Raw genomic sequence first — 14,585 nt, 5'->3', positions numbered from 1 at the left:
GGTTTTGGTTTGTTAGTCAGGATCATAAAATGGTAGATCTAGCCTTTCTGATATTTTACAATCAAAAACATTTATTCACATCTCATTCATTTGGACAAAAAGCCTTTTGTGATGAATGATATGATATAAAACTTGGATATATATAACCATTCATTTTTTTATGTAATTCTAACTCATTTGTTTAAAAGGCTAAGTCATAAATCAAATATGTATATTTTAGAACATGCTGTTTTTCACCTTGCACTTACATTTATACATTTTATAGTTTCTCTATTTATATATAAATCATAGGGCTTATTAACAATTTTCTTTTTGTAGTTCTCATAAACATGATTGCCAGTAGCTTAGCACCCATGTGTAACCTAGCAACGTCAGCTCTATAGCGAATAGGAATGGATGCAGACAAAATGTTATGTGGAAATAAAGAGTTCAATTTTAGAATATTTGTGCATGTATACTGTTACAAAGCACGATGGAATCTTCTAATTTGAGTGAAAGTGCATGGCAATCATATTGAATTTCCTAGCAAATAATATCTTGCCAGTGAAATCTTTCTCCTTTGTTCAGGGGGAAAAAAGGTCTGTTTCAGACTGCACTATTTCAGTTGACTAGGATACTAAATATGTGTCTTCCCTGGCAGCCTATTCACTATAGGTTTGATGAGAAGAGTGTCTTTACATGTTTTCACTATGTGGTAGATGAATCTACTAGATGGAGTTTCAACAATAAACCTTCCTGACAGTGATGCATTTGCTAATTTCTTAAATAGTTTTAGAATAAAGTTTTATCTTATTTTCAAGGGGCTATGCTGTATTTTGGGGGTTTGATTTCTTGGACAGACCACAAAAGATTCCACCTTATATTTTACATGTTAAGGCTTTGACAGATGTATTTAATATCAAGTTCTTTTGGTGAAATTTAACTTCTATAATTGCTATTTATGTTCAGTGAGAAAATAGCATTTTTTGTATTTGAGTCATAAGGTCATAATGGAATTTTCTCAGGTATTGGGGGAAAGTTGCAATTTCATAGGATTATTATTTGTATGATGAGTAGACTCAGGTATGAGGGGAAACACATACTGGTGAATATCTTCCATTTAATAGAGAAACTTTTATTCTGTTTCGAAGTCAGAATTACTTGACCTTTCTGCATTTGACAGCTAGTTCACTGCACTTTAAGAAATCTTAAAGCTCTAAGGAAGATTGAAATAAGAGACAATGGAATAAGATATGGGCTGAGCATATAATTGTGCATTTAAAATGAATGCATAGAATTGTAAGACTAGAAACCATCTGCTCCATGGTAGAGATTCTCCCCAACCCCTTCAAATAACCCAAGTTTTGGTTATTTAAAAAAAAAAATCTAACCTGAAATGACTGTGATTTTTGGCTATAATCATGACTAGGCTCCACACTGACATCTTCCTCTCCCTATCCCCCTAAATCTCTCTTCCTTTGAAGAGCAGAGTTAGAATAAGGAAATCCTTAAGGAAAGGGCCAGATATTCTTAACAAAATAGTCTGATTTCATCTGTAGATGAAAAGCTTGGTCATTTGCTTGATTTGGTTTGAGGTGAACCACTGTAAATAAGTGAAAGGATATCCTTTACATGGGACACCGTCCTCTGTTCCTGAAGATATCTGGTTACATTTGGCTAGACCAGTTGCATAGAATTCATACACCAAATGTCATTACAGAATAATTGGCCACACGTGGTGATGCTATGGGAGCTCCGGTCAGTGCTCTGATTGGTCAGGAAAGTGACCCTTCAGAGGTGGCACGTGGGCGTTAACTTGCACTTCCTGCAAAGATGTCTCAGTTGGGGGTCATACTGGTGAAAAACTATCTTCATTTTTGGGAACTTGAGTTCCTCGAGGGCAGAAATGATCTCTGTGATTTTATCCAGTATCTACTGTAGTACCTTATGTAATATAATCTTGTGACAAAAGGTTAATCTTTTTCTTTACAATTAGAGTTTTGGATCTGTTAGATCTGTAACAAGCACTGAAATTACGAAAATAGCCTAAAGCTAATAAAAACAAAGCAGTTAAGTAAGATACGCCGTTAAAGAGGAAATGAAGGTTAAAGTCACCTAGAGACATAAACTGATTGCCATAAAATACTGTAACCTGGTGAGGTTGATCTAAAAGTTACTGTGCTTGTATTGCAGGTTTGGTTACAGAAGTACGGCTACCTTCCACCGAGTGACCCCAGGATGTCGGTGCTGCGCTCTGCGGAGACCATGCAGTCCGCCTTAGCTGCCATGCAGCAGTTCTACGGCATTAACATGACGGGAAAAGTGGATCGAAACACAATCGAGTAAGTCAAGGGCCCCTACATTCTCTCCGTCTCAGTTCTTGAGCCAAACTAAGTAGTCTGAAGAACTCTAAGTGAACTTTACCAGCCACCAATGGAATGGTTTGTCTGTGTGCACTTCTTTGGAACTTAGTAGATCCAAAGAATCTATTAAGCTCTACTTTAACTCCGAGCTCCCTTGAGATTTCATTAAAACACACACACACACACACAAAATTAAGGTTACTTACCCGGAGTTTAGCAATACATTTTCCAAATAGGAAAGAAAATACCAACAGTGGGAGTCAAAACAGCTGGACAGCGGAAGCCACTATAAGAATGGTGATCCGTGATGCGCTGGAGCTGGCTCCTGCGGCTGGCGGAAGCGGAGTGTGCGCAGCTCTTTCCCCAAATGACGTCATCACAGTAGCTTGAAATTGACCAAAGTCGAAATATTGAAACAAAGGAAAATGAGAAGCAGAGCAAATCAGAGCTCTGTTTTCGATGAGGAGAGAGTCAGAGAGCCCGCTAATAGTTTACTAGCGTTCCGTGAGTGACAGTTCTCACACTAGTGAAATCAAGGGAAGAGTTTTCACTGAAAAGTCTATGCTTTCAATCTTTTAGTAACAAAGGGCTTATTTCTACTCTTTAATAATATTTGCTATTTTATTTATTGTTTTAGCAATCATTTGTTCAGTTATTTATTGAACCAGTTACTCTTTCCTGGGCATTTTATCTGTGAAAGAGGCATGTGGAGACTCAAAAAGAGAGAGTCTCTTCTTCAAAGGCACTTAATTGCAGCAATTACTGTCGCTTAAAATCCACCCTTATAGCCCGTTCCCACAACTTGTTAAGAAAATACAGTGTGCAAGGGCCAACAACATGGATATTTCACAGCAGATCTAGTAATCGACATGTGTCTTAGCAAGTCATTCACAGAGTCCAATTTGAAAAGATAAGCCCGGTCAAAATGCCACTGTGAGTTTTTTTTTGGAGGGTGGGTCGATCTCACAACTCCTCAGTATGGACTATGACCGTCATCATGAGACATGCAAGGGGCATCAATGGCAGTGTTGGAAGGAAAAGCATCTGGAAGACAGAAGTCAACATTTGCCACAAGTAATTTCTATGGAGATTCACAGTTGGACAATTCCTAAACAAGACGACATCAAGAATAATGTAGTAGATATTCTGGTTTCTGAGACCAATAAACAAACACCTGAACGGATAGAGAATGAACAAATCTTGACTAAGTATTATAATCTGATGAGTTTATACGTTCTAACTTGCACAGTCATATCAATCAACAGACTCAGTATAGATATTCTTCGATTTTATAAAACGATGATTTTGGAGAAATAATTGGAGAAATATTTTTGGAGAAAAATATTTTTGGAGAAATAGTATCACTATCTCAGCAAAAACATCCCCCCAAAAAATAAGATATTAGTTTTGGCAGAGAAAAATTTAAAAGAAGCATAAAAATAAGACAAGTAATCATCTTCGTAAGTCTGGCTTCATGTAGACTGGTGACTCATTTTAATGACAGTTCAGCAGATCATGTCTTAAGGATATTTCCATGCTAAAAACCAATACTTATTAAGTACACACTGTTCTGTATTTATAACTGTTTCAACCGAGGGGTAGTTGTGATAAAAACACAAAAGTATAAAATATTGTATCTGACTGTCTTAAAAGAAATCAGAGCAAAACAGATACAGCTTTCATCATATAGCAAACACAACTGATTTTATACTTGATTCCTTATTGAAACTATATTATCTCTGCTTCATGTTATGTTCTGGGTGAAAGATACAAATTAGAGAAACATAGAAAATAGCTTGGGTAGCACAGTACATCTTGTAGCAAGACATCATGATCAGTGTTATAACACAAAGAAAAATGTGCCTTAGTTACCAAGGTCCTTTTCAATGGGAGAGGAAAAGAAAACACGAAAGAATTCTAATAATGAGTATAAAGACTTTCCAAAGCTTCCATTTTTTCAGAGGGTAAAATGAGAAAAAGCAGAGACAGTGAGACAGAAGTTAACCAAAGGAGCAACATTTGAAAAACAACTTAGGTTAAAAAAAACTGGTAGACAAGTTTGTGGATATTTGGTTGTTTTTTCTTCAGTGGGGGAAAAATAAATTATGTGCATGTGAGCAAGGTATAAAAATAATTATTTAAAAATTGAGAGTAAAATAATATAGTAATTGTGGCAACACTGATAAACAAAAAGAATAAAGTGTTAGTTTGCATTCTGTCATTTTTTTCATGTTCTCTATTCATCAAAATATTTGCCTTGTTATTATTGATAATTGTCGATAACAATGTGATCCAACCAGTTCATCCTAAAGAAGATCAGTCCTGGGTGTTCATTGGAAGGACTGATGTTGAAGCTGAAACTCCAATACTTTGGCCACCTGATACAAAGAGCTGACTCATCGGAAAAGACCCTGATGCTGGGAAAGGTTGAGGGCAGGAGGAGAAGGGGATGACAGAGGATGAGATGGTTGGATGGCATCACCGACTCGATGGACATGAGTTTGGGTGGACTCTGGGAGTTGGTGATGGACAGGCAGGCCTGGCGTCCTGTGGTTCATGGGCTTGCAAAGAGTCGGACACGACTGAGTGACTGAACTCAACTGAACTGAACAATGTGATGCTGTAGTTTATTGACAGTTATGTCTGAACATATTTTTCATTGATGTTAAAGTCAATGAAAATTTAGTTTTTCTATTAGAAATAAAAGGAACTTCAAGTTAACTGTATAGCTAGACATAGTCATAAATTATTTTGCCACAAGTACACTGTAAGTTCCGTAACATTGTCAAATAGCATTTTTGTTTCTAGATAGCAAAGGGGAAGATGATTCATTCTTTCAGTGCAGGGAAGAATTATTTGTGTCCATTGAGTCCTTGATATTCAAAATACTTCAGCATTTATAATGATCAATATATATCAACCCTACACAATAGGGAAGATAAGAATACATTTTTCTCTCTACTTTTTTAAAACTGAAAGTCAAAGTCTAAGTGAAGTCCGAATTAGTTTCAGAGTCCAGAATTTCTGACATTTACTTGGGGAACTTCCCACTATACCGTGCTGTGTACCTTTGAGAAATGGCACATTTTTCTTAAATACATAAAATATCTGGGCTCAGGTATATATAATTAATTCTTACATATTAAGTTAATTTAATATATGATTTTAAAATTGTATTTTGCTTCTAATACTTATGGTATAACTATGATGGTATAAATATGATGCTAGTCATACTATTTCTGTCATCAAAATAAGAAAACAAATAACAAATGATTGAAGATTAAGCAGTTTGCAAGCAGTCTGATAAAAATAAATTCATTACCTCCCCTAACATGTTGAAAGAGATACTTAAATATTAACTTTGATTTGCATCTGTGAAAACAGAATGAAGAATTAATATAATGCATTCTTTGAAAATAAGAAACCTGTTATCAATATTGGGAATAGAATTTTGAAATAGAATTTCTATTTCTACCAAAATAGAATTTTGGTACTGCTGCCCTATTATCATTGGAATTCTCTCTTAATAGTATACTATCAAATTTTCATTTTAGTCATAACATACCTCTTATCCAAAATAAATATAGTGTTAAATTGTTAAGGAAAATCTCCAGCAAGTCCTGTGTTTTGTTGCTGTGTATGATACAGAACTCTTTCATCCCAACATTGTAAAAAGTGTTGTGGACAAGCCTTCTTATTCCATAATGCAGAGCTGATAACTTTTTATGAAAATTATGGCTCAGTTCTAAAAACAATAAATTGTGACCTGGAAAACAAATTATGTTAGTTATGCTTATTGCTGCTACTGCTTCTGCTGCTGCTAAGTCCCTTCAGTCGTGTCCGACTCTGTGCGACCCCATAAGTGGCAGCCCACCAGGCTCCGCCATCCCTGGGATTCTCCAGGCAAGAATAATGGAGTGGGTTGCCATTTCCTTCTCCAGTGCCTGAAAGGGAAAAGTGAAAGTGAAGTTGCTCAGTCGTGTCTGACTCAGCAACCCCATGGACTGCAGCCCACCAGGCTCCTCCGTCCATGGGATTTTCCCGGCAAGAGTACTGGAGGGGGGTGCTATTGCCTTCTCTGAGTTATGCTTATCACTAGATACTAAAATGAGACCGCTGGTTCCTATAAAAGGTGTCATTTGTGTCTCTCCCACATTTGAGAGCCCCTGCTGATCACTGAAAAGACTCAAGGTGGATAGGTTTGATTTTCTAAAGTAGCTAAAAAAAGGTCTTTGTCAGGAGATAATAGAAGAGGAATTTGTGCAGGATTCATTTGAACCCTTCATGTGGAAAGGGGTCTGAACAGTTTGTAACCCTTCTTTGGCAGGATGATGTAAAAAGTACAGAGCTGTAGAGAAAGACATGGGTCTTTTTCTGGCATACAGTGGATCAAATCCCAGACCAAGAGAAAGAATTGTGTCAGCGTGAAGGCTTTAAAGTAAAATTACTGTTACAGCATTATAATGACCGATCAACTAAATAAGCAGCCTTAACTTTAAAACCAACCAGTTTTTCTGCTTTTTGTTTGTTTGTTTTTGGTGTTTTTTTCTTTAAAGGAATTTTATTCTAACTCAGTTATTTTGGAATTGAGAAAGCACCTTTTCCTTTAAATGGAGTGTGATACCTGGTAGTTATTTCTAGGTGAACCCATTAAAGCCTTGTTAACGCCTCATCGCTTTCCCTTCCTAGACTGTGCTGCCTCCTCTGTCCTTTGTGTCATTCTTTTTGTCACTCATACTAGAGACCCTGTGGCTTCACTTGCCTCTTGTCTGTGTTTCCCTCTGAAAAATCCCAGGTGTTCTTAGCCACTCAGTCGTGTCCGACTCTGCGACCCCATGGACTGCAGCCCGCCAGGCTCCACTGTCCGTGGGGATTCTCCAGGCAAGAATACTGAAGTGGGTTGTCATGCCCTCCTCCAGGGGACCTTCCCAACCCAGGGATTCGACCCAGGTCTCCCGGATTGTAGGAGGATTCTTTGCCAGCTGAATTATCAGGGAAGCCCCCAGTCGTGAGGTATTTGTTACTCAGGATACTCAGCTCACATTATGCACCACTTTTTTAAGTGTAATCCCTGTAATTACACAACTTAAGCAATTCTCTGAGCTTCTGTAATATCAAATGTATGTTTGGTAACGATCCATGCTGAAATTGCATTCTATCATTTTACATAGTCAAATTATAAGCTATGAACTTTTTATCTAAGTTTTATTACATAAAACATGTAGTATAGTTGGAGACCTAAAGTTGTTCATCAGTGTTAAAATAATGTCTTGGGATTCATTTGCAGATTCCATAAATGCTTATCTAATTTTAGACTCTTGTTTCAGTCAGTTGTTTCCTTTCGACAGACATTTGATGGATTCAACCTATAAATCTTGGATAATTAAAAGTGATGATTCCAATTATGATCATCCCTATATTATGTTAAAGACGTTAACCATTTTCAAGCAACAAATTTGCTTATTACTTTAAGCGGCATGTTTTCAATATATAGCTTTTGAATTAATTAGCATTAGTATTGGAGAGATAGTAATAAATACTTACATTACATCCACCCCAAAATGAGCTCACTATCATAAATTGCAATGGTTCTTCTAAATTATTGGTTGCTTAACTAATTTTAGTAAGCAAGCTTAGCTAAATTCCATAGGTGAAATAATCTGTGTTATGCATAAAATGAAGTATTTTGCAAGAACGCAAAAATATACTAAGGTGGTAAGAGTCTAATATGTTTTAATAGTAAGTAGTTTAAAATTTTAGTTTAACTTTTTATGTATACAATGTTATCCCCCAAAGAATACTTGATGGGATTTGTAAGGTGATCTTTCACTTTGTTTCTCTCTCCATATATACAGTGTGTGTGTTTACACACACACACACACACACACACACACACATATATATATTTACAGTCACATATATATCTATACATTTGTATATATATAATAGATAATCTCAGTAATTCTGTTTAATTTATTTAAACCATGCCCAGAAATTTGTCTTAATTAAAAATTAAAGATGAAATAAGTAGCTTTATTCAAAGAATTGTCATGAAACTGTTGTGATATTTGATTTTGGAATTCAAATATTTATTTAGATGTATTAAGAGGCATAAGTTTTTTGGTTTACTTATCCATATGTTTCATGATTTTTTATTTTTTTGTCTAAATTATCAAGTTAAGACTCTCTTCATTTTCAATTTGGATGTAAAAGATAGATCTATCAGTAGTTACAGTTTTTTCTTTATTATTTTTGAATATAGAAGTGGTACTCAAAGTTATAACATTATAGCATGGGTCAATACACATTTTGGTAACTACAGAGGGTTGGTTGATAGCTAAATGAAGGGTCATTAGAGCCCAGTTAAAGGTGACGTATGAAAGCTTAAATAAGAGCTGACGCTATTAACAGAGCTTTTGTTCACATTGCAGATCATGGAGTCTTAATACTTTTATTCTTTTTGCGTGGGTTTTTAAGTAGTTTAACTTTGCAGTTTCATCTTTATGAATAACATGTGTGTCCATGCAGACAGCTAACGAGTTGACAGAAGGAAAGAGATTCGGGACTAGAGTGAGCTATCAGTTTATCTACATTTTGAGCCCTAAGTTAATTAACTTTTGAAAAATTTCCTTCATGACTGTTGAACTTAGCTCTGTGAATACAAGCAAAACCTAAGAATTTTTAAGGGAATCAAAATAAGCCAATTTTAAAAATTTCTAGAAAGATTTCTCTGTCAACTTTAATAGTAGATGTTACTCTTACCTTTCCTTAGAACTTTGAGAAGTTTGGAGGATAGAAACCTGTTTAATATATTATGCTGATGAATGTTTTTCAGAGATTACTAATGCATAAAGCACAAAATATATATTTTGACATCTTTTTCTCTTGGTAAAGTTAGATACATGTGCACAAAGCCACTGCGTGGCACAACCTCAACCCCAAAGGGCCGCATTCTCATCTTAATCAATTGAGGAGGTGCCTTCCTGCAGCTCCACTAGGGGTATCAGGGGCATGGACTACAGCTTGAAGGAACCTCTTGGAGTCATACAATGGGTAGCCCCAAATGTTTGACACAAATGCCCAACTCATTATTATTTTTTAACTGAAGCTAATGAATACTGTTTAATGTATAGTGACTCAGCATTGCTGCAAACTTGTTTAGAAGCTTATGGTTACATTACTTACATAAAGCAGAGGATAGTGTACCTGTTGTTATGCTTGTTATCAAAATACTAGAATTATCACTGTCTTGAATAACAGAGTGCTTTAGGTCAGCATACAAGTCAGCGTGAATTGAAATCTGTATACTGCTGTTTCTACTACTTCCTGTAGTAGAAGTGCAACTACTTCCTGATATTTGTAAAATAGTATTAAGGCATCCGGTCCCATCACTTCATGGCAAATAGATGGGGAAACCGTGGCTGATTTTATTTGGGGGGGCTCCAAAATCACTGCAGATGGTGACTGCAACCATGAAATTAAAAGACGCTTACTCCTTGAAAGGAAAGTTATGCCCAACCTAGACAGCATGTTAAAAAGCAGAGACATTACTTTGTCAACAAAGGTCCATCTAGTCAAGGCTTTGGTTTTTCCAGTAGTCATGTATGGATGTGAGAGTTGGACTATAAAGAAAGATAAGCACAGAAGAATTGATGCTTTTAAACTGTGGTGTTGGAGAAGACTCTTGAGAGTTGCTTGGACTGCAAGGAGATCCAACCAGTCCATCCTAAAGGAGATCAGTCCTGGGTGGTCATTGGAAGGACTGATGCTGAAGCTGAAATTCCAATACTTTGGCCACCTCATGGGAAGAGCTGACTCATTTGAAAAGACCCTGATGCTGGGAAGGATTGAGGGCAGGAGGAGAAAGGGACGACAGAAGATGAGATGGTTGGATGGCATCACTGACTCAATGGACATGAGTTTGGGTAAACTCTGGGAGTTGGTGATGGACAGGGAGGCCTGGTGTGCTGCGATTCATGGGGTCACAAAGAGTCGGACACGACTGAGTGACTGAACTGAACTGAATTGTGTTATAATCATTAGTTAATAATAATAACATTACTATGTGCCAGGAACTGTTCTTAAGTATTTCATATGATTTAAATAGTTTAATTCTCATATTAACTCAGTAATAGTACAATTGTTTCATTTCAAAGAAGAGAAAGCTAAAGCATAGAAAGATACAGTGGAGTGACTGATAGCACAGGGCTTGTGAATCAGTGGAGGGGAAGGGAAACCCTGGTAGTTTGGCTCTAGAATTCCTGATTTCAACTTATATAATGTAACTTTTCACAATAAAATTGATTTTAATTATTTTAATTTTTAAGTGGAATTAATTTAAGTGAAGATATTAGTGATCTGCCGAACTAGTTTCAAAGTGTTCTGGGTTCTAAACAGTTAAATCAATACTTAATAACAGTATTATATTTATGAAAATTGGGTGATGCCATTATTTATACCTTGATTTTACAGAATGTCTCTCTTGGAGGCTACCATCCTCAGCGCTGTGCTCATTCCCCATGTCTTTGTTCATTTTGGAATGTCAAGTTAAAATTCTTAGCAAGTAAGTCAATAGAGAAACGCAGGTGCATATGTATTGTCACACTGAAAAAAGAGAAGTGCTTTAGTAATGACACTTCCGCAAAAAAGTGCTACTTGAATATAATACACACACAGACACGCACTTCAACACCTTCTTTGCATAAAGCTATTATCTTAGCTGAGACAATCAGTCAATTTTACTTTTTGCATCCAGTTTTACATTCTTCTGTATAGGTGAATATGGGATTTATCAATTGATATGTGATTGCAACTAACATTTTGGTGGATAATAACTAGAAGTGGATCACCAGACTTTACCTGAATAGCAACATTAATATGCTAATTTTGCTTTTAGTGTTAGACAGCATTTAATTCATTGATAAGTTCTAACAAACACTGACCACTCTTTATGTCATGGAGAACTTAAAAACTGTATGAGAAACAAATGCTTACAGAATGAATGAGTAAGCGGCTGGAATCACATAAAGATCCTGAGGACAGATTTAGCTCAAACACTGCATGGCACACTCAGTGTCACCGTGTGCCCTGATCATATTTTGGAGACTTGACATACTTCAATAGTTAATACCTGCTAATATCTCTGTGCTAGAAAATTTGATATGTATATTGATGAGGTTGACATAGAATTATCTTGACCAATGCCCATTAAGTGTTCTTTATTTTTTTGTGTTCTTTATGTTAAATTATTAGTTTATATTGCCTTATGCCTGTTCTTGTGTTTATTTCTTACACTTAAGTCATCTACTTTATGATTTAATCATATATGAAAGTTTCCACATAATATCCATCTATAGAAGCATTTGTCCAAGGCACAGAGCTATGAGCTACAAAGTCTTTAAGAAACGTATAGGATCGTAGGGGGCGGGTCATTATGTGCAAAAAAAAAAAAAAAAAAAAAAAATTACATGAAGACCGTTCATTTGCTTCATGTTCCTCATGGGAAACATCACTGGGTCCGGGCCCCATACAGTGCTCTCTGGCTAGACACACAGGCTGGTGAAAGACAGAGGCAGACAGGTACCCGTTGGTTATACACTGTCATATGTGCTGTGTTGAGATGTAAACTGTCCCTGTGCAAGTTAAATAATGAAGGAAGATCAGGACTGTCAGTGTCAACAAGGCGGAAAAAGCATTCCAGACTGAAGTCACTGTATGCAAAGGCAGAAAGGGATTTGGTTCTTGTAGGGAAAGAGCAAAATTAGCCTAGATGGCACGGTCAGGCGCTCTTGCCCCACAGCCTCTTGTTCTGGCCCCACGTTTTGTAAATAATGTTTACGTAACAGCTGAGATCAGTTGTAGCACTGTGCATGCGCGTCACGAGGTCCTTGCTTGGTCACGAGGTGTTCTGTGCCTGTTCGCTAGGAAAGCCGTGGCTGCTCCGGCGCTGGGGCTACCCTGGAGTGGCATCATGGTTATGCGAGGTTATGTCATGGCTACTTTGTGGCCCTGTCATGGTCATGTTGTGGCTGCTGCTGCTGCTGCTATAGCCAGGAGAGAGGTAGTATTGTGACTTCCATGCCAGCCAGGAGAGAATAAACCTGTCTGCAATTCCTACGGCTCCTCGAGTCTCCTTCCAGCCTGTTAGCTCACACCTAGCCTACCCTGGGTTCAGTGAACAGTGTGAACACCAAGAAAGTTGATGTCATGAGCAGGATCAGAGATACAGCTGGTGTAGACAGCAGGATACCCAGCAGGTAGAGGAGCCCGAGGCTCCACTGGGTGGAGGAAGCCAGTGGCCACCAGATAGCATGTGGCACCGTGTGGCTGCAATTCTTTCTGCATGCGCTCTGGTGGAAAACTGGGAAGCATGGATGGGTCCCCAAACAGCATTGAAATGGCATTACAGGCCGTGAGTTCCCATTTGATGAACAAGATGGCACAGACTGCTCCTGGCACCGTGGGGTGGATTTTCCTGACTGCCCTGAAGGCGAATATTGGTAGTGTGCTCCGTGATACCACGCTGGTACGCAATGTGCAGAGACACTCAGAAGAACTTGAACAATGTATATTGGCCTTAGAGCAAGAACCCGTGGCTCTGAAGACCCCAGCATCCCTGAGGGCGAGGCAGTCAGAGACTGTGATAATGAACTCTGTGAGACCACAGGTTCCCGCTTGGCGGTGAGGCCTGTTGTACAGCAGAAAGAGAAGCATGAGAAGCCTCTGGCCCGGGGAGGGGAGGGCAGCATCCCCATGGGTCCTCCAGTGTGACTGAGCTCGTGACAGATCGACCATATACTCTGGCAGAGTTGGTTGACTTGGGTATGAAATTTCGGCAAAAGCAAGGGAAACCCTTGGCAGCATGGCTCTTGCGACTTTGGGACACAGGGGTACACAGGATTACATGTATTGGGGATGAGTAGAATTGGCATCTATAGCCACTCACCCCTCACTGAGACAAAGGTCTCAGAATCCTGGTGACTCCGGCAAGGTGCACCTAACCAAACACATGCCCCCATGGAAAGGGATTAAAGCTGCCGTTTGCACCATGTGGTCATATGCAAGAGAGCTCCCGGATACTGTGAGTAAATGGTATACCTCTATGAGTTGACCCAAGTAGGGAGAGAACTGGGTATGAAGCAATCACTGTTTAACACAAACACCCGAGGCCCAGAAGATGAGCGTTTTACTTGTGGCGTTCAAGACGCAGTTTTGAACAGTTCCCTGTCTACCACTTTTGGATCCCTGACTGCTATTCCTGCCCCCTATGTGGGCACCCCAGATATGAGGTGATATCAATGGTGGCTCCCTTGGGAGAAATAGAGGGAAGGCTGCAGGCAAAGGGGATTAGAAGCTTGAAGACCTCAAAGGGGACTCAAGCTGGTAAAGGCCCCATCCAAGTAACCAGAATGCAAATGTGGGCTGATTTGCTGGCAGCGGGAGTTGAGAGAAATAAAATTGGTAGACAGCCCAGTGCTCTGCTCCTAGCACTATGGAGGCAACTGAGATCAAAGCAGCAGTTTACCAGGCTTGAGAAGCACCCACAGCCAGAGATTCTGGGCAGCTCAGTTAAAAGATTACGTGGTGCCTGAGGATGACCCTTTCGATGATGCCTTTGTTCACTGTGAACAGAACTCAGGCCAAGGGGCCTGCCCAAAAAACCCAAACAGGCTCCAAGTAGAACTTGGAATTCGCTGGTCACTAGCTAATGTACAGAGAGTAATGGCCCTGGTTGATGCGGTGCCAAATGCAACCTTCTTTACAGCAAGTCAGAACCTCTGTCCTATGTTGTATGATATAGACTTAGAACAGTACTGTAAACGCTATGTCCTAGGATGTGCTACTAACCTCTGATTCTCTTGCAGATTTAGAGCAGTGTGAAAGCATTTGGAATTTTGTGGATGGGCTGTGGAAAATACACAAAAAATTCCCCTCCTTGAAAGGGCGGGCCCGGTGCTAGTGGGGGGCTTTGTGGGTCCTTAATAAAAATTCCGCAGGAGTGGAGTTGCCCCTGTGGAGGCTTTCCCACAGCCTCACAAGGCCTGATGGTGGGCTGGACTTGGCCAAAGAGGGTAAAGTCACTCCACCTGAGGTGGGTGCCTTTTCTAGACCCATGAGGGCAAGGACTGCAGCATGATACCTGACGCTGGGTTTCGCCCTGTATTGGAGATGTCACTGTTTGTTGTTGTAGCTACTGCTATTGCAAGGTGTAAATCCAAGGGTTAGTGTTACTCGCCAAGGAAA

General features: G+C 38.9%; 1 protein-coding gene across 1 annotated transcript in view; it reads left to right on the top strand.

Moving 5' to 3' along the window:
* MMP16 (matrix metallopeptidase 16) overlaps positions 1-14,585 on the top strand; it is a 382,552-nt gene that overhangs the window by 183,917 nt on the left and 184,050 nt on the right. Inside the window, exon 2 of the mRNA XM_005689258.3 lies at positions 2,173-2,321. Coding sequence (XP_005689315.1) covers positions 2,173-2,321 — 149 coding nt within the window. The remainder of the gene's footprint in view (positions 1-2,172; positions 2,322-14,585) is intronic.

The sequence above is a fragment of the Capra hircus genome, chromosome 14 (assembly GCF_001704415.2).
Source record: "Capra hircus breed San Clemente chromosome 14, ASM170441v1, whole genome shotgun sequence".
In the NCBI taxonomy this organism is placed as follows: domain Eukaryota; kingdom Metazoa; phylum Chordata; class Mammalia; order Artiodactyla; family Bovidae; genus Capra; species Capra hircus.
The sequence above is the reverse complement of the archived record's forward strand: the minus strand, read 5'-3'. Positions and strand labels throughout refer to the sequence as shown.